This window comes from Anastrepha obliqua, chromosome 5 (genome assembly GCF_027943255.1).
Source record: "Anastrepha obliqua isolate idAnaObli1 chromosome 5, idAnaObli1_1.0, whole genome shotgun sequence".
Classification (NCBI taxonomy): domain Eukaryota; kingdom Metazoa; phylum Arthropoda; class Insecta; order Diptera; family Tephritidae; genus Anastrepha; species Anastrepha obliqua.
Window position 1 is genome coordinate 94,995,153 of NC_072896.1, and position 25,931 is coordinate 95,021,083.

The following is a 25,931-nucleotide window of genomic DNA, read 5'->3' on the forward strand; positions in this document are numbered from 1 at the left end:
TACTAGGCGCAGTTGCTCTTCAGCATTAGTTATATCTTCATTGGTCTTGAGAGGGGGCTTCTGATCAATTGCTGAGGATACAAGCGTCCAAAAGTATTTCCAATCAGTTCTACTGTTGTAAAGACAGCATAGAGCATGTGATATTGAATAAAAATATTAATAATTTCACTTAAAAATCTGCATTGTTTTACTTTTGCATTGTTTTGTGCTTTCTGGCTTCGTAGTTAGACGGAAATTCCAATTAAATCTCGAGGGAATATAAAAATTTTTGGGTTTACTGTTGCTTCATTAAGCCGCAAGTGATTTCACCTATTTTTGTGATTATTATATTCAAATCAGTTCAATTTTTCTATGTTATGAATTTTGAAAATATTTTAATTTCCTGCAGCAAAAAGTGTGAAATATTTCCACACACATTTTTTTTGTTTTTTAATTTTTGCAGTGGTCATTTACGTTTATTTTGTGCCCTTGCATCGTATTTTGTTTTCATAGACAACTCCGTAAACTGATGATTAATACCATAAATTCAAAACTCTGAGTAAAAAAGTACTCCCGCCAAATTTGCAATTTGCAGCTATAGACGGATGGTCGCTATACGCTGTCAAATTGCGAGCGCTCCAAATGAAAACCCCTGTACGTTCAATGCAATTATTTTTCAATTTTATTCTCTTCATACAAACTATTGTTATTTTATAAAATTTCAAAAATTTAAGCGCTTGACCTAGAAAACGGTCATACAGAGCACTCATAAGACTGTTTTTTATATTTTACAAAATATTTACTTTCTGAAATTGATTCGTCTATATGTTTTGTTTTCATGCAGTTACTTTTGTTAATTTTGTTACTCATTTCAAATCATCGACTGTTCTTATCATCTGTGCCGGTTATCGGTCAAATGATTACACAGCTCAGACACACAAAATCTTCGCACTCAAGCCGGCTAGCCAGTCAGACCAGGAATTGATAGTGTAGCGAACGGTTCTCTATATTTGAATATTTGTACGTGTAGTTGTAGTGGTTCGCGCGTGAAACCGATCGTGTGCGTTGTGAGAATTTTCCTCAAGTGGACGTGCGTGGTAACAAAAAGTTGCGTACTCTTTTCAAATACAAATACGAGTACACACAAAAAGCAAAGAGATTTGTGTTACAACTGAGCAACCCAGCCAGTGATAAGAGCCAAATCTGCAAGTCAGCCAAACAGCCAGACAGCCAACTATTTAGGGTACACAAAAAATGAATTTGTTGTAATGATTAATCATCAGTGCATGGAGTTATCTATGAATTAAAATACAATACGTTGCAAGGGCGCAAAATAATCGTAAATGGCCAGTGGAAAAAATTAAGCAACAAAAAAAACACATGTGTGGAAAAATTTTACGCTTTTTGCTGCAGGAAATTGAAGTATTTTCAAATTCATAAGAAAAAAAATAAATGAATGAATAAAATAGTCACAAAAGAAGGCGAAATCACTTGCAACCTAATCAAGCAACAGTAGACCCAAAAATGATTATAGAATTTTTTTTTAAATCCATATCTTTCTTTATTGAAATGTTTCTGGTTCTTAAATATTAAAATTTTTTAAATTAATATTTTTTCTTGCATGAAAATTTAATTTCAGAATCGATACCGAAAATTCGGAGCCGCTTAAAAATTTAAGTTTTTTAAATTAAAATTCGGGACTGCGTTCAAAAGTATGCATTCTGAATGCTCTTTAAATATCCATATTTCATATTATCTAGTTTGTAATTTTTTTTTAAACGTACCTTTTGCTCAAATATGAACGAGACGGTATCAATAAAACGGTCCGCGGATTTTCCTGTTTCCCAAGCTCAAGTTGCCGCTCCCTGGAAAACATTTTGATAGAGAGAGAATTCGAAGAACACACTCGAGCTTGACTTGTTTACAGTAGCACAGAAAACAAACTAGGTGACATATCACGCTGAAATTTGCCATGTAAGCTTATAATAGTCCTACCAAAAAACAAAAAATTTATTTTTGCCATATGTCATCCGCGGACCGTTTTATTGATACCGTCTCGTTCATATTTGAGTAGAAGTTATGTACATTCCATCAAAAAAGTACCGAAAATTGTTCAATAAAAAGCAAAATAATAGTTTAATCATCAAAATTTCTTTTGTCGCCTTTAAAATAGGCTCCATTGAAAGCAGAACATATACATAGAACGATTAGTCCAGTCATCAAAGCTCCTTTTAATCGCGTGTGAAGAGATCTTCTTCAGCTCCTTCAGCGAATTCTCCTTAATGGCCTCTATCGACTCAAAGCGGCATCCGCGGCGTGGCAATTTAAGTTTTGGGAAAAGGAAAGAGTCACAGGGGTCTAAGTCCGGTGAATACGGTGGTTGTTCGATGATATTTGTCAAGTTTTTGGTAAAAAAAGTGTTCACAATATGAGCCTTGTAAGACGGTGCGTTATCATGGTGCAAGATCCATGATTTTTCTTTTCACGAATTGGACCGTTTCCTACGCACATTCTCTCCCAAACGTCCCATAACTTCCAAATAATATTCTTTATTTACCGTAGAAGCATTTGGAACGAATTTTGAGTGCACAACACCATAATAATCAAAGAAAACGAGTAGCGTGACTTTCACTTTTGATCGACTTTGATGTGGTTTTTTGAGTGCCTGCTCATGTGGATAGCGCCATACAGCCGCCTGTTGACTGGTTTGCATGTCAAACTCATATACCCACATCTCATCACCTCTAATGATGCGCTGGATAAACATTGGGTTCGAATTCACTTGCTCAAGCATGTCTTCAGCCACCTGCTTCCGATGAATGTTGTCAAGGAAATTAAAATCTTGTGGAACGAGTCGAGCAGCCCGCGTCTCATGCTCAATTGGTGGTATAAAATTTACGCTAAGGTCACGAGCTACTTTCCTCAAACTTGAATGATAGTTTTCCAGCACCATTTCCTTGACTTTGTCGACGTTTTCATACAGATCGGGGCAAATGATCCACGATTTCTCGGCCCTCTGCGAAAGCCTTATACCACTCGTATACCCATGTTTTTGATAAAGCATACTCGTCGGAGGTTTTCTACAATATTTTCAACGATTCACCACTCGAAATCCCGTTCAAAACACAAAATTTAAGACAAATTCTTTGTTCGATATTTTTATCCATAGCGAAAATCGCAGAGCACACTTCCGGTTCACTGATATAATTAAATGCCAAAAACAAGCTAATTGAGAGGTCACGCTCAAACTCTGCGATACTATAGAGGACAGTTGTGCCAACATTCCAGCAAAAAAAAATTAGACATATGTATGTATGTATGTATATGTAACGCGCAATGTAAATGAACAATTCCCCATATTTTAAATACATGATATGTAGGAGGGTAGTAAAAAATATAAATTTTAACTTAAGGAATGCATTCATGATCTGCATATATTCGTGCATACATAAATTTATAAAACAGCGCAACTAGGAATGTACACAAAAAATATTTTCGGGAAGCGAAAATTAAGCTAATAAATAATTTTTTGGTTGCGTGTGAGAAGCTAATGATTTTATGTGTAGACAAAAATTCTATGAGCATCAAATGAAGCTGATAAAGAGGCATTAGAGGATGCATGTTATATATTTATGTATAAATATATGTATATGCGTATGTATGTATATGCTGTGTCTTGAACGTGCTGATATAAATTCTGATCGCAGTGACCCCTCAGTGAAAATGAGATAAAAAAATGCTTGCATCGAATGAATAGAAATAGAGTAGTAGCACCAAGCGTATCACTAACACGAACTGTGCTCAGTATTTTAAATAATTGATAATTTTTTAATTCCTTTTTTACTATTTTTTTTGTACACGAAAATAATTTTTGAAATAAAAACAATTTTCCGAATCGAAGGAAAATTGTAGATAGTTGCGCTTTTCCACTGTAACTAAATAGCTGTACGAGTATGTATGTATGTATGTATTAGGGTGGTCCAAGATCCTATGGTAAAAACTCAAGTTGGATGTAAAAGCCAAGGGACCCCCCAATTCTTTTCTATTTGATATAAGAAGTAAAGAGCTAAATTTTCAAGGTCATAAGTCACTTGGAAGGCAGTGCTCAACGCTGTTTGTTGTAGGAAGTTGGTTCTTCTTTGTTAAAGGTTCTAAGTCCTTAACACCAATTAAGTAAACACTGCCCGCCTGACGCGTCTTAAGAGCAGTCATTTTGATTGAAATATGGTTCAAACCTGAAACAAAAAAAGGCGTTAATTACCCGAAAGTATGAGTTTTTTATAGAAATTTATGAAAACTAAACGTTGTTGAGCACTGCCTTCTATATGTTCTAGGGTGCTAAGATTTTGCATAGATTATTATTTTATTAGATGTAACAAAATGAGAGGGTCCCTAGGTCTCTAAAAAAAACTTGAGTTTTTTGGACCACCCTAGTATGTATGTATGTATGTGCGCACCCTTAAGTGAAAAGTAAATTTAATCAGCAAGTACTGTAAGTATATTCTAGTTCAGGAATTGTTATTTGATGAAAGAAGTGAAACTAGTTAGAGAGTGACTAGAATTGTACCAGTTGCAAAATTACCAGTTAGAGGTGTATGCAAAGCATACAAATATTCTTCTATTACTATAAATAAGAATACTTCAAAAAAAAGACAAAAATGTGAATACCGTCAATCAACTTCTTTTGTGTTTGTTTATTATGAAGTAGTTCATTAACTGGTATAAACGGATTACTTCAACCCACAAGCGAGCTTGACAGGCTGAGAGAGGCTGCACATTGGCAAAACTGATTTTACCTGTCATGTCCGACCGACTGTCACACATGCTGCTATCATTGAGCAGAAGAGAATATAAAGGGTTTTTCAATTGGCGCGGGTCGATTTTGGCGCGCTGGGCAGCCATTTTGTTTTAGTGACATCTGTCAAATCTTTTGTTTATTATTCAGTTGTTTATGCCAAATCATCAAATGATAAAACTTTATTATTCGTTCAAATGATAAAACTTTATTCTCAAAATGAGTGTTCATTAACGCAAACGTTGCGCGCATTGCGCCCATTTTTCGGTAGACGTGGTGGCCCTTCCAATTTCTTATGGCCCATATTGAACCATATGGACCTAGACGACATGTGGTTTCAGCAGGACGGCGCTACGTGCCACACAGCAAACGCCATTTTATTCCATTTCAGCATCTACCCGCCCTTATTGAAAAACCCTTTACATAGGCAGCTGGTTAGACTGATTACGGGCGGACTGATTTCTATGGGCGAAACATAGAAGGTGTGAATAGGTGTGCGGGAGATGTGAATAGGTAGTTAGCATGAAGAACATATATTGAGTGCGTCGGGCTCGATTCTGGATAGGTAGAACTACTACAATAGATATATTAGGGTGCATAAAAAGTTGCTATAAATTAAGGTGGAGATAGATTCTGAAGAAATATTCCTATGTTCTCATATACGTAAAAGTGCCCAGAGTAGCTAAATTGAAAGATTACCCTCTTGATCAAACAAAACCACTTCCAGCTTAGCATTTATCTATAAAAATTTGTAACCTTGTGCACCAGACTATTCCACACATATACAGAAAGTAGTACGCCTGCATATGCACTTGACATAAGTATGCATATCAACAAACCCAAAAACGAAACTGCATATTCATTCATTTCTCTCTTATCACCACAAGTGCCTGTACTCACATATGTAAGGCATACACACAACATTTGCCCAATTATATGCAACATGTGCGCGTCTTCAAGATAAACCCTGCAGTAAATGGAATTAGTTTAAAACTAGCGCAGAAGCAGTAGATTAGGGAACAGAACTAGTTGTCGATCTATATCCATGGAATGCTTCCAACTGTCTAATTTTACTTATAGATATTTATAAATTTTATGATTTACCAGAACCGCCCTCATGCCAGTTGAAAATTTTGAAATTACCTTTATGAGACTAATCCTCTACCGAAAAAGAAAAACGTACAGAAAAAGGTCACTCCGTGAGTATCATAGTGCATTCGGTCCATATGATATTTGGAACTCAATGAATATTTCCAAAGACTTGAGCAACTCTTGGTTTGATGGCGATGGTGTCTTCAAATCCTTTCAAAATATTTTATTTTTTCAAAAATCTATAGAGTGCTGCCTTGTATTTATTTGTCTTGTGTTATTCCCCGCATGCAATGTACTCGTATCCATAAATTCCCGGGAATAGTTTTTCTACACTATATAATATTTACAATGAGTGCCTGGCGTTTGACGAAAAACTGAAAATGACAGCGAGCAGAGTGAAGGCACGGCTTAAAAACCAATTTCCTTAGAAGTTAATAAGATTATTTTAATAAGTTAGAAGAAACGAAGCTAGAAGTTTGCATCAAATAGATGTATGTATGTTTTGGCGAGGGTCATAGCCACAAAAGTTATCAAATAAAAATAAAGTACTGAAAGTACATTTTCAAGTGGAAACTAGTGCCATCGCAACGCTAGACTCAAGATAGTCCATTTGTTTACAGACTATGGCCGAGTAAACATTATGCAATCCCAATGAAAGCCGTGATTAATGGATCCCGATTTACACAGGGAAGCAGGGACAGACGGGGAAGAGAGAGGGGTGCCTGCTTCTCGCACTGGCGACACGTTTTATGCTTTTCTTCGTATTGTCAAACTTAAAGAAGTAAACGTCAAACCCAATGAATGTTGCCGAAAACAATTTGGCCGTGTGACCGCGAATAAAACATCGAAAGAGAATTTCCAGTATCTCCTTTTCAAATGTTTCCCTGTGTAGATCGGGACTGGCTGTGATGATTTGAAACAATTATGTGTGCTGAGAACAATTTAGATATTAAATACTCACTTTTATAGCTTAAACAGGCGGCAGCGTTAATCGGGATTAACGATTTAATTCAGAATTATCCCAGGAATTAAGTGGGATAACTCATGCGGACTGACAACTAAATGTAATTCTCATAATTTAAGCAGATTAAGGGAATTCTCGATTGCAACATTGACGAAAAATGACAGCTAATATCTATTGCGAATGAAAAATGATGAAACTTTTAAAGAGAAAAACAATAAATACTGGATGTAATGCTAGTTCGCACACAGTTTGAGAAATTGCAATTTAAGGTTTTTTTTAATAAATAATTTTTTCTTAGTATCAGGGCAGCTCATACCCCTATTTGTTGCCTGTGGTCCATTTTTACTGACAAAACTATCCAATAAGCAAATCATCTGCTCACTAATCCACGTAACAACAGTCCATTGTACAAATTCATTAGTAAAAATACTCGCAGCTGATTTAAAAAAAATGCCCACATATCACCCGATTCTAAAACGCTCTTTTATGTAACATCGTTACATAAAAAATGATTCAATTTCATAAAACATCGTATTAAAAAATCTAAAAAACACGTAAAAATTCAGATATTTCTCAATAAAAGGCATTATTATAATTAAGAAATATGTAAAGAATATTTGTTGTTGTAAGTTTTCCAAGTCAAAGATATGACTTTGCATTTTTGTTTAATTTGGTACAGCAACCCCGTCAATACGCTCAAGCATAAATTCCCAAAACTCACACCATCATACATTTAACTACCTGTCAAAGTCACACTCAAGGGTGCCTGTCAAAAAATGGAAGAAGGAAAAAGTTGTTATTTCTATTTTACAATGGTCACACTACAGTTTGAATGAGAATTATTGGGAGGTTGAATTAGTTTTAAAGGTGACACACAGATGGCGCTATTTATCATTTTATCGCGTTGGCAATACTGAATATATATTCATGACAAAGCCTCATCCCTAGGCTTTGTTTATCAGTATCTGTCATTTCGCTGAAGTATAAACAACGCAGTGTTTTCGTGCTCCGAGATGTCAACTTTCGTGCCGTCGAAACGCAATTTGCGGGAAGCTTTGCTTTTCTGCTTCAATTTGAAAAAAAAAAAAATACAGCCCAAGCCCGTGAATTGCTGCAGGAGGCCTACCCAGACCATACTCCGTCGATTTCAACATGTGAGTACTGGTTTCGACGATTCAAAAGTGGTGATTTTCACACCGAAGACAAGGAGCGTCTTGGCCAGCCCAAAAAGTTCGAGGACGCGGAATTGGGGGAATTGGTAAACGAGGACTCGTGCCAAACCCAAGAAGAGCTTGCTGAATCATTGGGCGTTGATAAATCAACCGTTTGCAAGCGTCTAAAAGCGATGGGAATGATCCAAAAGCAAGGACATTGGGTCCCGTACGAGTTGAAGCTGCGCGACGTCGAACGGCGATTTTTTACGTGCGAATTGCTGATCGAGCGACAACGCAAAAAATCATGGGGTTTGCCCGGCCACGCATCAACGTCGACGGCCAAGCAGAATATTCACGGCAAGAAAATCATGCTCTGCATTTGGTGGGATCAGGTCGGCGTCGTATATTTTGAGCTGCTTCAACCGGGCGAAACAATCACGGGGGATCGTTACCGACTGCAATTGATGCGTTTAAGCCGGGCATTGAAAGAAAAACGGCCGAAAACGGTAAAAAGGCACGACAAGATTATTTTGCAACATGACAACGCTCGGCCGCATGTTGCTCAACCTGTCAAAAAATACCTTGGAACGCTTGGCTGGGAAGTGTTACCCCACCCGCCGTATAGTCCAGACATAGCTCCCTCCGATTATCATTTGTTCCGGCATATGAGTCTCGATTTGGCGGACCAGCGGTTCTCCTCGTACGAGGCTACCAAAATATGGGTTGAGTCATGGATAGCCAAGCAGCGGCCAGAATTTTGGAGAAACGGCATCCGGAAATTGCCCGAAAGATGGGCGAAAGTTGTAGCTAGCGATGGCCAATACTTCGAATAAAATATTTTGTACCGTTTTTTCACAATAAAGCCCCAAATCTTCGAAAAAAACCTTTAAAACTAATTCAACCTCCCAATAATAGCGTCGATAATCCCACTTAACTTCGCCGTCTGTCTAGGCTATTACAGTAAACAAGTACTTAAATTGGATACTTTTTTAATTGAATGCCTTTTTAGTTTACTAACAACTAATATTTTTGCTTTTATTTTTTATGAATGTATGTTTGTATACAGACTCAGTCATTTAGGATCATTTCGTAAAACTTCAGTTAACGAGATGCTAAAGTTTAGTTGGAATACAAATCTTTGAAAAGTTAAGTCATTCGTGGCAGAAAAAATTATATTCAATGAAATAAATGGAGTTATAAGCCATTATACTTCTGTACGTATGGATGTGCCATTGCCCATTATCGTTAAGAATTGATGCGGCGTTAGTCTCCATCACTTAATAATTTTTTTTAGGCTTAAAAACAAAACACTTATTAATTTGTAGTATCGCAAATCGTTTACTTCATACATAAATACATCATAAATATGTCCATATCCATACCTATGTGCATATGTACTTATATATGTACAGCTGCCTATGTATTTACATCTGTGGATATGCCAATCAAAGTGGTAATTAGCGCGAAACAAAAAAACGTAAAACTGGCTTTTCTTTTCACTCGCATCACCTGTGCTGTTGACCTATTTTTCCAAAAATTGCCAAAATATGCAAGACTATCTTGTTTACCAAATTTTGCAATTCCCAAATAGGGTAATTAATGTTGCAGTATATTCGTGTGTATGTTTGTTAGGGCGAACCTCATGCAGGAAAATATTTTAAAATTGCACTGGTTTTTGTAGCGTGGCGGTTCGAATAAATAAAAGATTTACATTGAGTGGTATTTTGTTTATTTTCCTCCGCATAAAACTGACTCGGAATTCGCAAGGTCATGGCCAAGGTCTTATGGCTATGAGCAAACTGATAACCATAAAAAAAGTGTCCAAGAGGCCCATCGAGCATCGGAATTCACAGAGAGAACGTATGTTCGAATCTCGGTGAAACACACATTAAGAAGAAAAAACATTTTTCTAATAGCGGTCGCCCCTCGGCAGGCAATGGCAAACCTCCAAGTGTATTTCTGCCATGAAAAAGCTCCTCATAAAAATATCTGCCGTTCGGAGTCGGCTTGAAACTGTAGGTCCCTCCATTTGTGAAACAATATCAAGACGCACATCACAAATAGAAGGAGGAGCTCGGTCAAACACGCAAAAAGGTTGTACGCGCCAATTATATATATATATATATTGCTAAGCCTTTCCAGAGAGAATATCTCGAAGATCGTGGCTTGTATAACCGATTATTGGCTAGTTGGCAGGCAATCCTTGAGTCTAGAAGTTTTCTCCCTTGAGATGAGAAAGAGGAAGAAACAGTGGAGCACTTCCTTTGCAAATGTCCAGCTAAAATCAGAGCAGGTTTTCTAGGTAAATATTTTTCGATTTTCTTACGAAACTGTCTGGCATAGGAATGGGATCAATAGTGAGCTTCATAAAAGCCACAGATTGGTTCCACGAACAAAAATAAATGAGGTTTCAGTTGTTGTCGTTGTATGATAGCAGCATAAACATTCCCCATACTTACATACGGGGAATGATGCTCGAGTGACAATCCTTGGCCGGATATAAATCCGGGTCGTTTCGGTAACGTAGAACCGACTGTCGTGGAAACGTGAGGTTTCAGTGTCGCCCAGTGGTATCACAACGGGCCTGTAAGGTCTAAATGAGTTGGTCGTACAGGCCAACTACTACCATAATCTAACCTAACCTAATTCACAAGGTGTTGGCGTACACCATTTCGGTGGATGTAGATTTTAAATTCGTACTCCATGACGAACGAGTACTATGCGCGGTAGTACCTCAATCCACCTCTCATTCATGCAACATAAATGAGTTGGTCATACAGGCCAACTACCACCATAATCTAACCTAACCTAATTCACAAGGTGTTGGCGTACACCATTTCGATGGATGTAAATTTTAAATTCGTACTCCATGACGAACGAAATCCTAGTACTATGCGCGATAGTACCTCAACCCACCTCTCATTCATGCAACATTTTGTTGCGGATTTTGGCTATATGTGACAGAGATTTTGGGTGAAAAATATATTAATTCAAATTTCAGAAAAATATATTCACTGCGCCGACAAGATTTTTTGGCAAATATATTACGTTAATCTACAGTCCTCACATTAACATTTTGACCAGTGTTGACTATTTTCCTTTTTTTAATGTTAATTTTTTTTATAAAAGTATTGCTCATTGTCTAGCAAAAACCATATAAGTGAAATTTTCAAATTTTATGAAAAAAATTAGGAAAGTTTCACAAACTTTTCAGCCCAATTCTAAAGTTTCTAATTTGAATTTTTAAAATTAATTTTTATAATTTACTTCTTGACAGTGTTGCCAATTTTCTTCATATTAAAGATCATGTCGCACATTCGTTAAAGGGAGAAAATGAGCAACACTGTCAGGGGAAAGAATTACAGCAAATCAAAGGGATTTAACCCTCTGTTAGTCACTTTTTTAAAACCCTCGGCTGGGATTTTTGGCCTTTTTTGTCCTGTTCGAGGACTTTTTAAAAAGTTATATCCATAAAATGATGGAAAATGAAGCTTTAGGAAGCTACCTGGAAGCTCAAGTCGTTAGCTTCCATAGAAGTATGTTGAATTCGCGACCAATGTCGAGAAAGTCTGGCCAGACTTTTCTGCTTTTTTACTCGGGTGCCCAACGGAGGATTAAAAAATGGCATTTGAGTTTTGAAACCCGTTAACACAGCACAGTAAAATAAAATAGGCGTCGTCGAATCGGCGAATGCTACCCTTAGTGTATGAAAAATAAGAAATACCAAAAGTGGTCAAAAATTGGACTGATCGAATGTACCATGTAACTGGTACCCGCGGCGAACATATGCCGGATATCATATTAAAAAACTTGGATATTAATTCCAACAATATTTTTGCTTGTATTATCATTTTAAGTTTTAAAAAACACCCCACCCGATTCAACAACCACAACCCCACCCGGTACAACTGTATGGTTTAAGCGGGTCGCAAACACGCAGCCAATCATAAGAATCGGTTTGAAATTTCAACAGATCGACGGATGTGTGGCGTTGTTTGCAACCGATTGAAAGTAGACAAACATTTAATTTTTCTAGCAATCGATTGCGTCTGTGTGGCGATGGTGCCGATTTCTGGCATTCAGCGAAAAAATGACAATATTCATAATAAACACCACCATAGTCTCGATTTACGCACAGACATCTGAAAGGGAGACACTGGAAACTCTACTTTGATGTTTTATTCCCGGTTCCACGCCAAAATTAGTTTTCGGCAACATTCGTTGCTTTTGACTCTCTCTCTTCCCCGAGGAACAAAATGTTTTCCTTCAAAATGTTTCCCTGTGTAAATCGGGTTAGACTCGAACATACCTACAATATATACCAATTATTTTCTTTCCGCTTTCCATGTTAACTCAACGGCGAACAACCTATAATGAAAATTGTCAACCGATCCACAAAGTGTGAAGAAACAAATTTTAACCGATTTTTATGATTTGTTGCGTGTTTATGGCCCGCATTCGAAAACAGAGTACGAATTATAACAAGTTTGTTAAAGTATTTTGTTAGAAATATGAATTATATTATAAATAATTTCTTAAGATCCTTCAACGTATGTATGTATTTTGTTAGAAACATTATCACATCGTTTGAAATCTACCACCCAATGGCAAATAAGCCAGTCAACTCCAAAATATTTAGTTGGAAAGCAAACCTGCAACTGAAAGGAAAAAATTGAGGTCTTGCCTGTTTTCGTTTTGGTTTGCTTATTCTGTATACATATGTATGTATGTACTATTATGTTATGCAATATTCCATGTACTTTTCCGCAGTTGCACCGGATATTTAGTACTACAACCAAAATGTGAAAAAGTGCCCTTGAACGGCAGCGAAGGTTCAACAAACCACACAAAAACCGTGTCGCATCACTACGCTGCCTGGGACGGACTGGCGGAATGCGACAGAAGGGAAAGAATAATGTATTTGGAGCGGGGTAGAACTGCTGGAAATTTGCTTCATTTACCATGACTGTCAGCGCGTATGTGTGCATGTGTGTACTATGTACTTAAACCATTAGGGAGTCGAGCAAAGTGATCTTCAAAGGTCTTTCAGAATCATTAACTCTTTGCACTTGTGAATGTTTTTTTTTTTGTTTTTCATGGAAGTGCAGCTGTTTTTGTTATGATTACTAGTATTTGTGTAATTATTAGTGGCACGACTCCGTCATGTAGAAAAACATACATATGTATGTATGTATGCGTTAAAGTAAAAAATTTAAAAGCGGGCGAATATACAGATATTTTGCACATTAAAGACAATAAACTTTGCGCTAAAATGTATTTTGATAAATGCCTTTATATCGAACTTTGGACGCCAAGCTCAGCTGGGTTGTTTCGAATTTTCGCATGATGAAACTTCGCTTGATGAACAAAGAGCACGTAACTTACTGAGGCTCTCGTTAACGAATTATGTATGGCTTACCGCGGAGATACTAGCGGCGTACCAGTCTATTGAGCAAATGCCTATCAGATTGGAAGCACAACAGAATGAATTCTATAGAAGATACATACATACATATAAAAATGAGAAAGAGATACAGTCCATTCAACACTTCTTGAGTGCGCTTCACATTTCTGGGGAACCACTTCTTCAAACATACATATGAGCTATTTATGCACACTTTCGCTAGATTGCCTGATTTGTTTCACCAAAAGATTTTGAAGACTTGAGAACTTAAGGAATAGGACTGCTTAAGTTTTGGCCAATACTGTAATAGAACTTTTGCAGCAAAATACGTCTTATCCGTAGGAAAGCCTTTACACATTTATGCATTTCCCTTTGAATCATTTCTTATCTATTTTAAGAATGTATACGAACATATTCTCGAGACATGATACATACACACACACAATCAATTACATTTTCTGCGGAATGTACATATAAAGTTGCAAGTCATTTGGGCTTTCACGCTAACTCATATGCGTCATCAGGCCGGGGTACACCGAGAGTTTTGTATGCGCGATACTATTCTTCTTGGCTTGTGAGATAATACCATATTAGTGCATGCTATGTACGAGTACATATGTACATGTGTATGTATGTATGTATGTATGTACAATAAATATATTTCCGTGTTGTGATTTTGCATTTTGCATGCGCTTTCAAACTCATTCACAGTCTGTATATATTTGCCTACATATTTACAAATAAATGTTCCGCTTTATATTTGATTATATCCTTTATTTATTTTAAAAATGTATATAAATATTTACACATACATATCTACATAACCATCGGTGACTGCCCAGTGCTTAATGAGTTCATCGTACTCGAGTTTACAAAAATAATTCCACTTGTGTTTTTATTACAGCAAACGTTTGTAAGTATTTACATAAAGATAAAAGTAAATACAGATATTTTACAGGCGGTAGATATTTACTTCACATTTATTTGTTTGACAACAAAATGCAAATAATTCCGACCAATATTTGCCGAGTACTTCGGGTTGCTCGCATTTGACAGACTTTGTTTGCGCTTATTTCACACCTCTTGGAAGCAGATGACCTCTACGAAACAGGAGGCAGCTCTTCAACTCAGCTGACGATATCCAGAACAAACACAGCTACATACAACTACTGGACCGGCCAGTAAATAGACAGAGATTAAACGACATACATACATTGGTAGACTCCTACCACCTTCCTAAACTCCCGATCCCCGAATGCCGTTATCGGAAGCCAACCACCACCAATTGCAGATGAAGAGCTTCAGCTGCCTCCCAAGACTCGCGTAACGTTGGTTCAATTACGTTCTCGATATTGTAGTAGGTTAAGATCCTACCTATCCAGAATCGATCATGACATACTCAATATATGCACATACATATGTTTATTCGGCAAGTGAATGTATCCCGCACGATGCTAATTACCTATTCACATGCTCACGCAAGCCTACTCACCTAACACCCCTCTCCTTCTGGGCCCAACCTGTCGAAACGGCACGTTTCCTGGGACTACCGTTAGATGAGTTAAACGGTGACGATCGGTGACAATCGGTGACTACTCCGCACTGGCAGGATTTAGTAAACTGTTACAACAACAACAACAAGGCCTTTCCATCCGATCTGGTTCCGGGCAGTTATTTTTGCTGTTTTCCACATTGTTGTTGTTGTACCAGCATAAACATTCCCCATACATATTATATATGGCAAATGCTGCTGAAGTGACAGTCCTTGGCCGAACATATGTATGTATGTCCGCGCCGCTCCGGTTATGTAGAACCGGTTGTCGTGGATTGTCCCACGTTGTATTGGCTGGTGAAAGTTCGCGGAGTGTTGATCGTCTCCAATGCTTTTAGGCGACTACGACTTCTACTTCCGTGCGGGTTCCATTCTAGCGCCACTCTGTCAGGCGGCTTTTTTTAGAGCCAAATTACACGATGACTTTTCACTCTGGGTTTTTTGCACATTTTCTTTTAAAGAAGTTTTCGAAAATATTCGTGATATGACACGATGAATTTTTGTTTTGCGGCTTTCCTTGCGTGTTTTTGACATTTAAGTGGACAATTTTTCTTTGGCTATTCGTCGTGCGGCCGCCGTAGCCGAATGGGTTGGTGCGTGAAATTAAGAAAAACATTTTTCTAATAGCGGTCGCCCCTCGACAGGCAATGGCAAACCTCCGAATGTATTTCTGCCATGAAAAGCTCCTCAAAAAATATCTGCCGTTCGGAGTCAGCTTGAAACCGAAGGTCCCTCCATTTGTGGAACAACATCAAGACGCACACCACAAATAGGAGGAGGAGCTCGGTCAAACACCCAAAGAGGGTGTGCGTGCAAATTATATACATATGTACATATATATTCCGAGCCCAAAGTGCCCTTGAATAAAAATAAGAAAATGTGCATGCATTGAAAATGAAATGTCAAAAAAACCCCTCGATTTTGCTGACCGTGCGTGCATGCCTACCCCGTTGACTTCTCTACGCTTTTTGCCACTGAGCTGGACACGCATGACTTTCCACCAAGGGTGAATTAACTCGTCGTGTAAATTGTCTTTTAATGTGTGGCCTATCCGTTTCCATTTCCTTCTCTTAAACTGCGTATTTATGGGATCTTCGTTTGCAGACTTAGACCGGTTAAAAAGTTGGGAGATCTGAGGAAATACTGAAAAATTTTGTACTAAGTTTGAAACTTTGAAAACTAAGAAATTTAAGTCTGAAATCGCTGAAACACTGCAACTATGAAAATGAAAAATGAAGGCAATAGCAACACTATGACCAACGGAGAGGCCTAGAGAGACGTGAGAAATAAATTTTGTTGGCGGCACATTAAAGAATTGCTCTAGGAAGAGCAGTAGTTTCAGCTCTGTGGAAGAGCAATAGATAGTTTCCAGTAGTGACACTCCGTGATACACAAATGGTTCAACAAACGATCTTCTGGGCGCCAAATTCATCAGTTATCCTCCACGGAACTTCATTGCTTCGTAGTCGAAAGTATATGAAATGGATTGCTGCAGTGCCAGATCAGGCTGTTGTTTGAACAACAATTAAACGTGAAGTTTACTCTTTCTAATACAAAAAAAATGCATTAAAAAATATCAAACATTGATTTTTAATAGCATTTACAAAGAAAAAACAGCTATTGGCCCACCCTTTGATATTTAAAGTGATACGACAGGAAAAACATTTGAGCTCATGGAAGTGTGCTTGCCAGGTTAATAGGTGTTTCCCAAGTGATATCCCATATTATATGCGTGACGCAAAGGGGAATCTCATCCAAACTCTGTAATCATTAATGGGTGTATGTATGTATGTACATATATGTCTACTCGTATGTGTCATGCGGCTGAATACCTGAATTGTGGTTAATTGAAATCTAATCCAACAGCGTTCAAATGATGCAAAAAATATATTAATAATACATACATACATATGTGTGTATATATGTACATAAGTAATAGAGCAAAGATTACCGTAATGTACGTATGTATGTATGTAACATCAAATATCAGTTTCCTATGCGTGCAATGAGTTATTAGCCAATAAATTGCGGTTAATCGGAGAAAAATTGCATTTCATTGCTTTCCATTTTATTGGACTACTTCATGATGATTATTTGGAATTTCATAGACATTTATTAAAAAAAAATAAGAAATCAACCAACTCTTATCAAAAAATATGTTAAGCCGCTTATATTATCGAAATTTTCAAACAAGTGCAAAAAGTAAACAGAGAGAAATACCTATAAAAATTGTGTTTGCTTGGAATCGTGGAGGTGAAAAAATAATCTTATCAGAAATTTATAGATTTATGAAAATATTCTTAATATTTTATGGTTTATTTTTCTGCATTGCATATAAAACTTTGTTTATTTATTAATAAAAATTCTTAAGATTATCTTGTCGATAGTATATCACTCTAATTTAGGACAATACCAACACAATAACATTTGTTTGTGTAGATTGCATTTTATTTCTTTCATCGGTTCACAGCCAAAGTGATGCAGTGAAATTTTTAAAATTTTTTAAATAATGAGATTAACCGAAAATAAAACGCATTTTTGGCAAAATTGATTAGCCAGTTGGTAACATAACATGTTTTTATTGAAAATCTAGTGGAAAGAAAAACATTTTGAATATTTACGACTATTGTTGTACTAGAAAAAATAGAAAAAAAATAAAACACAAATTAAAAATGCAACGCACAGTCAAAATATGTATGGCAGTCCTAAAGCCATTGCTTATAATTATTAGTAAATTCATATTTTAAAGGATCACGAAAAGCTTGGAGCCTCTTTCGCACCGATTCCACCAACCTCTTAGTGCATGCAGAAGTAACTTTTTTCCATTCCTCTTATATGGCTTTTTGAGGTCAAATTGATTTCCAATTTTTTTTGGTCTTAGTTCATTCAGAGCTTTCCACACACTCGCCTGATTTCTGGATTGCGTGTCGTACTCATAAACCCACGTCCCCACTCCAGTAATGATGCAGTTGATGAATTTTGGGTCGGCTGCAGTCTTGGAAATCATGTCTTTGACGATATCAACACGGTCCCTTTTTTGCCTAAAATTCAAGTCCTTTGGGACCAACTTCGCAGCAAACCTGGTCATAGCGACATTGCGGGAAACTGCGAGGCAGATGAGCTGTCCAGACAAGAGACCTGTAAGGTAGTTTCCCCGTAAAAGGAAAGGATTGGGATCGCCTTAACCATCTGCTCTCTACTTATACTCCAGGAACGATGGGCTTCGCGTCAACTCAACGAGCGCAGGGCAAGTGCACAAACTTTTACAGTCACGAAACCCTTCTAGACGCGTATGGGTCGGAGGTATTCGACGGATCTTCCGATGATGACAAAAGCGCAGCTCTCATATTTCGAGGGTATCCTCACAGGACCCTATTCACAAGGCATGCGTGCCGTAAGACCTGCAATTACGTCGAGTCCGTTTTGCGTCAGTCGTATGTAGGATGAGATGGAATTATCTCAGCACCTTCTCCTTAACTGCCCTTCTCTCGCGGAACTAATATTTAGGCATCTTGGTTCTTACTTCTTTCCTATCAAAAATCTCATGAACTTCATCAGTAGTTCATGAAGCAGTTAACACAACCGTAATTCAGTCATCGTTCGTAATCCACAAATACTCAGTCAATAAAAATTCAAAAATATATTTATTGAATATTCGCAGCATTCGAAGATATTTAAATATTTCATCTAATACTTTATATGCCTTCACTTCATTCCAGTCTAAATACCACCTTTCCATCCAACTCCGCCTCGCAGCAGCCACAGTATGCCGCAACGCGACGGCATTGGCATCATAAAAAAACTGCGACGATCTGCCTCGGCCACCGACAACAATGTCAGCGAATTGCGTAAACGACGATCCAGCTCAGCGTTACTGGATCAAAATGGCATACCTATAGATCTGAATAAATTTCGAAAAGTTTTGGACAAAGACGATAATGGTAACAATGGGGAAAAGAAACAGAGATATCGGCGAACGCAGAGTGTTACGCGCGCCGAGGAGATACAAAGCAAAGAGGAGAAACAACGTAAAGAGCAGCCAGACAAACCGTAAGTTTATATTTTATATATTGTAACACAAAAGAACTTGCATTAGATATCGAAAGAATTAGTAGGGTATCTCAAGGGAGGCAGCAGCGTGCGCCCATTAATTATACTATCAAAATATCAAATATTTCAGGAATATTTAATTAAGAGATTTTCACCTTTTTTCTTTCTTTCAGTTGCCACCGGCCGCGCGACTCACTGTTTTCATGGAGTTCGGGATTTAGTAATTTCACGGGACTCGTCAACTGGGGCTTCCTGCTATTAACTATTGGGGGATTTCGACTGTGTTTAGAAAATCTTTTAAAGTAAGTCAAGTTAAAAAAAAAACGTCTACGTACGACAAATAAATATAGATTCTTTCCATTTCAATTCAAAAGGGCTATTCGGGACATGTTCTTCGATTTCGATGTAACTCAAATATGTTGCTCTCTGGTCAAAATAATAAGACACGTATTTTTTTGTGCGCCCGAAAAAAATGTTTTTCAAGCTTTATCGGTAATTTTGTTTTTCGGCTTAAAATCGATATTTTTTAATTATATAAGAAACATTTTTTTAAAGGCTCATAACTTAGTCAAAAATGAACCGATTTTAATAATTTTGGGTTCAAAATGATTATCATTACTTACACGAGCTATTTCATGTAGAAACAGTTGCAAAAAAGTAGTTGAAAATTTTTTATTTTGCAAAAAACAAAAAGTGCGAAACAGGTTTTTTACTCAAAAATTCATTACTCAAAAACGACTCATTTTAGCTACCGGACATTCAGCTCAATTAAATTTTGAGATGTCCTTTTGATTTGGAAAAAGTTAAAAAAAAAAAAAAAAATACACTTCTTGAAATATTGAATTTCGAAAAAATTTCAATTTTTTTTTTTTTTGCAAAATAAAAAATGTTTAACTACTTTTTTGCAATTGTTTCTACATGAAGTCACTCGTGCAAGTAATGACGATCATTTTGAACCCAGAATCATTAAAATCGGTTCATTTTTGACTAAGTTATGTAAAGGCCCATGTTTCTTATATAATTAAAAAATATCGATTTTAAGCCGAAAAACAAAATTACCGATAAATCTTGAAAAAAATTGCTTCGGGCGAACAAAAAAATACGTGTCTCATTATTTTGACCAGAGAGCAACATATTTGAATTACATCGCAATCGAAGAACATGACCCGAATAGCGCGGTTGAATTGAAATGGAAAGCACCTTTTATAACTTTATATTTTTTATATTAACTTCGCAATTGGTTTAGTAAGAAAATTAACAAAAAACTACGTATTGATCGTGAAATAAAATAGTTAAAGATACCTAATCTTTGCTTCCTAATTTTTAAAAAGTTAATATGGATTTTCTTTTTACTTCGAATGGGAGTTCAACTCCAGCTTGCTAATCGTGCCTATTGCCTTTCAATTATATCCAATGAGCTACACTAAAAAAATTTAAAAATGACCCATTAGTTACGAATTACGATTCATTGCTTTGATAAACTAAGCCTTCGTATTGGCTTTTAGTTCCAAGGATGTGCGCTCTTTTTCAACTTTTCAGTCGTAAAACATCAAAATTTTAAGGAAGACATTTTATCTCTAAATTCTTTTTCGGTTAAGGAGTTGTGCCTTTATTTAAGAAAATTTCTAACAAAAAAAATCTCAACGTTGGAGGCGAAACATTTATAAGTCAGAATGATTTTGCGGAAAAAAGTTGCCCGTCACAAATATGCAGAGAAGCATACAGCCGCATTCTGTATGACGAAACGACTATTCGTTCTTGTGTTAATACTACTGTTGTGAGTGATGGCGAATGAAAACGAACAGCTGATTTACCGAATTCTATCATTCGTACGATCGCTCGTTATAGTGCTCACACTCACCACCGTAAACGTAAGCGTGTATCAGCTGACACGATGAAACTAATGTGAGCCCCATGTAAATAAATTCTCACCACCGTTCCGTTCCGTAGTATCGTAGATCGTTGTTTCATCGTGTCAGCTGATACGGGCATACGTTTACGTTGGCGAGTGTGACCACCATTAGGCATACAGAATGCAGCTGTTGAGCTAAACGCAATTTTTTTCAGTCATGTTCAAAGTGGTTTAGGTTAGGATAAATATGTAGCTGCCCAAACGAGGGCTCACTTCGACAAAGAATTAAATTATTAAAAGTTCAAAGTAACAGAGGTAAACATTTTAACTTTTTTTTTTCTTGCAGATATGGTATCAGAATAAATCCATTGGATTGGTATTTCTTTTTAAGTGGTAAAAATGAAGGACAAGAAGGACACGCTTCATTATTGTTGATTTTATGTAAGTATGATATGTACCTCTTTGTATGATAAAGGGGAATATTTGGAAAAGTCTTGGAAGAATTAGATATGTATACATAAGTTCAAAACGTGATGGAAAGTTCTAAGTGGGAATATACAAAATTTAGTACTAGTATTTTTATACACGCATTCGAAAGGGCCGAAATTATCTTACCCCGCGGCTACAAAAGTGATTAAAAAATCAAACAATTATGTTGTGATGTGGAATCAGCGGTGTAATTTGTACAAAAATATTGATGACTTTTCCGAGCGCTGCTTGCAGCGAATGACGACAAAAAAGCAGTATAAAGTAATCGTCCAACTTTTTTAACGGGACCCTTCTTTAAGACTACGTCAAGCACGATCAGTTCTTGTTAAAAAGGGAATAGATGTGAGTATCAATGCCATCGAACGTCGACTGAAGGCGGCGAACATATCCTACCATCCCACAACATCAAAACCACTGCTCTCAGAAAAACACATTGAGAAACAACAAAACAAGAAAATGGTGTCACAGTATTAAACTGGCCCTCCCATTGCACAGACGCCAACCCCATATGAAAACGCATCTTGCCGGAAAGCCAGTCCACGATTTAAAGCAACTTGTGCATCAAGTTCGCAAAATCTAGTCCTGTTTGTCGACGAGCTCAAAGAAAAGCTGGTTCAAAGCATGAAGAAAATGCCAGACTATACTCGACAACGATGAAGACTACACAGCTTGTTGAGTTATTGCGACTCGTAGTTTTGTACATTCTTTCATTTAAAAAAAAAAAATTTAAATACATATATATCTTTTATACTTCATGAATAATGGAGGTTCCTTTTTTGTGACACAGACTGTATATCTGAAACTTAAGCATTTTTTAAGAAATTTTTAAATATTATTATTATACTGATAAATAAATCTGAGCTACCCTCGTAAATAATTTCTACGAAATTTGGAAATACCAATAAAAGATAATTTAAACTCACATCCATTTCTGCGAGAATATATTTTAATCCAAATACATTAACATATAATTAATACAAACGTGCGTGCGAGGGTAACTAATTATATTGTGAGTTTCAAAAAAAAAAAAATTAAAAATGCGCAGTGCATACATATTTTGAAGTCTTTGTTACTTGTTTTGAATATTGAAGCTAATATTGAAGTTTGCGTACGAGGGTAACTAATTATATTGTGAGGCTAGTAAAAAAATTTATAAATTCATAGAAAATATTTCGAAGTCTTCGTTACTTGCACATATAAAATCTGTTATTGAATAGTGAAGCTAATATTAAAGTTTGCTTGCGAGGGTAACTAATTATATTGTGAGGCTAATAAAAAAATTTATAAATTCATAGAAAATATTTCGAAGTCTTCGTTACTTGCACATATAAAATCTGTTATTGAATAGTGAAGCTAATATTGAAGTTTGCGTACGAGGGTAACTAATTATATTGTGAGGCTAGTAAAAAAAATTATAAATTCATAGAAAATATTTCGAAGTCTTCGTTACTTGCACATATAAAATCTGTTATTGAATCGTGAAGCTAATATTGAAGTTTGCTTGCGAGAGTAACTAATTATATTGTGAGTCTAATAAAAAACTTCATCAATGCACAGGGCATATTTTGCAGTCTTTGTTAACTATAAAATCTTTAGTTATAAAATCTTTTGTTTGCTAATATTGAAATTTTCTAAATTATTTAATAAAGGGTTTTCCAATAACAGGTGTTATTTTGAATAGCCCGCTATTTCGGTAAATGTCACTTTGGAAGCTGTAATTTTTTGATATTTGACAAATAGAAACTACGCCATTTATAAAAATGGAACGATACATGCTTAAACAACGCATTGAAGTTATTAAAACTCACTAAAAAAAATGGTGAAAATTTGGCAGAGACGCTTCGTAAAACTCGAACATATTTGGGTCATTGTGAAGCACCCTGTCGGACGGCAATACAGAAATTGGTGAAAAAATTCGAGCTGTTAGGACAAGTTAGTGATGTGAAGAAAGCTGGAGCAACAGTTACGGTGAATGGATTGCGCTATCGGGAGATGATTAACGATTTTTTATGGCCGTAATTGGATGGTATTGATCTGGACAATGTTTATTTTCAACAAGGCGGCGCTACGTGCCACACAAGCAACGAAACGTTTGATCTTATATCAAAATAACACCTCCGATTGGAAAACCCTTTATATTTCCATTCATTCATTCAATAAAATCCACTTTATAAAGTGAATATAATGGAAGTGATTTGTACTACTATTTAATAAAATTATTTCTCTGAACCAATTACAGTAATCATTCTACAAAAAAAAAAACAGGATTACAATTAAAAATAAAATAAATTATATAATATATAAAAATTACGATAGCTGCAATCATTCATTAAGCAATTATGTTAATCTCTTTCGATTTTTCTTAAGTTTTGAGTGGCACTACAATCACAATTATTCGGTAATCGGGAACCTTATCGCTCAATTCTGATTCTTTTTCACAAATTAATTTCTTTTTTTTTTTCTTTTCTCGCTAATATAAAACTTTATAGTTTTAGTTTTTTACTTGTACAGTTATTCAATAGCTATAAACAACACAAATGACAAAATAAAGTGAGGTTATAGTCAGAAATGCAAAACTTTTCAGTGAAAATGTCCGCTAGCTCCCGACAGCACATAGGGTTGCTGAGGCTCACAATGTAAACAGTGACCCTCGTACCCTACATACGCATATACATATGTCATTTGTAAATAACATTTATTTATAGACTCCTTTGTGCACATCTCGATTTGTCTGATGGTGGAAAAGGGTTTGGCAATGGTGAGTAAGCAATTTTCTTTATTGACGCAATATTATGTACATACGGTATGTATGTATGTATGTATGTCCATACTTATGTAAATATTTATTCATATCGCGGGTAAAGTGCAACAAGATATTGTATTTTTATTTTGTATTTATTATTTATTTTAATCCCAATATGAAGCTCGTTTGAAGAGTCCGGGCAAAGTCAGAGAGATGGCACTTCGGGCGCGTATCGAGATTATGTTTAGTTAGTAGCATCTCTTGTATGAGTCTATTTCTTTGGATTTGACATTCGTTTGAATCGAGATCCTTTTCTATCACGAAAACGCACCAGCTCACGTCCCAGCAGCTGTGGTCGCCTAATTAATGGAAATAGGGTTTCAACTCGTTTCACATCCACTCCATTCTCCAGTCTTCAATACCGCGGACTACAATTTGTGCACCAATTTTGAAGAAATTGCTGGCGGGAACATTTTTTTATTGAAACGAGGAGGTGATTGCAGAAACGAATGGCTATTTTTCAGACTTGGACAAATCCTATTACTCGGAAGGGATCAACAAACTAGAACAACATGGGATGAACTGTATAAGCCTAAAAGCAAACTATGTCGAAAAATAAAAAAGGTTTACCACAAGCAGTTAAGTAGTTCTTATTTTTGCACGGACTTTTTAAACGGCCCTCATACTACAAGTTCTTTCCTAGATGCAGAGAGTCAACTTGAAAGTCTAAATTTAAAGTTTTTTTGCTTAGTTTGGCAAGTTTTTATATTATATTGGACTATGAATAAGTTCGTGCGGTTTTACAACAGATGGCGTAACTTGATTATTATTCCATCGATCCACATTTCCAAACATTCATTGGAGAGCTACTGTCGTAAGGCACAAACGTCAGTATAAGTTTTTTATTTGAAGCGTAAACAACAATATTTTTACCACACTTGAAAATGTCGAATTTCGTGCCAAATAATGTGTTTTTGCGGGGAATTCTTTAATATGAAGAAAAAAGCAGCCGAAAGTCATCGTATCTTGGTGGAAGTTTATGGTGAGCATGCTCTAGCTGAGCGAACGTGCCAGAAGTGGTTTGCACGCTTTAAAAGTGGTGATTTTGGCCGCGCCGCCAAAGTTCATGGATACCGAATTGGAGGAATTGCTCGATCAAGATCCGGCTCAAACGCAAGAAGAGGTTGCAAAAACTTTGGGAGTTGATCAATCAACCATTTCCAAACGTTTAAAAGCCATGGGAATGATCCGAAATTCAAATTTCGAAAAAAAACCGCACGAACTTATTCATAGTCCTAATATAAAAATTTTTTTAAATCTTTACAAAAACATAGTGCATTCTATAACAAAACCAAAACAACCAACCACAGAAATTTAACAAATTTCAAATTTTGGTAAGCATTGTAGCCTTCCAAAATGTCGGAAACGTCACCGCTTTTATATCCGGCCAAGGGCAGTAATTTTAACAGCATTTCCAAAAAAAAGTATGGAGAATACTTGGGACCATTTTTTCAGTGGTAAGGTTAAGGCAGAAGTAAAGAAACCGATATAAGGGTTTTTTAATAAAACAGAGAGATTGTTAAACATTTTCTGCGGAGAAAAATCCTGGTCTTAAAGCAGAAAGTTAAGTAGTCTTTATTCACTGACAACCAAAAGAAAACATTGCACAGTGGTCCGGCGGCCGGACAAAATTAAATTTTTCAACATTTTTGAAATAAAAATTTGATAATGCAGATGTTTTCTTAAATATTCAAGGCAGATTTCCTAAAAATATTACTTAATTTAAACAATTTTTCATTGCAGTTTTTTGATTTTAAACATGAAATTGTATGCAAATCGTACTTCATACAAGAGTTT

General features: G+C 36.3%; 1 protein-coding gene across 3 annotated transcripts in view; it reads left to right on the plus strand.

Moving 5' to 3' along the window:
* Positions 1–25,931, plus strand: part of LOC129246847 (diacylglycerol O-acyltransferase 1) — a 63,561-nt gene that overhangs the window by 23,834 nt on the left and 13,796 nt on the right. The window contains exons 1-5 of one of the 3 annotated variants that reach the window (XM_054885513.1): positions 963–1,086; positions 18,660–18,990; positions 19,164–19,292; positions 21,189–21,283; positions 24,037–24,089. In XM_054885513.1, coding sequence (XP_054741488.1) covers positions 18,707–18,990; positions 19,164–19,292; positions 21,189–21,283; positions 24,037–24,089 — 561 coding nt within the window. In that variant the 5' untranslated portion in view covers positions 963–1,086; positions 18,660–18,706. The other 2 variants (XM_054885512.1, XM_054885511.1) reach the window with 2 other exon arrangements.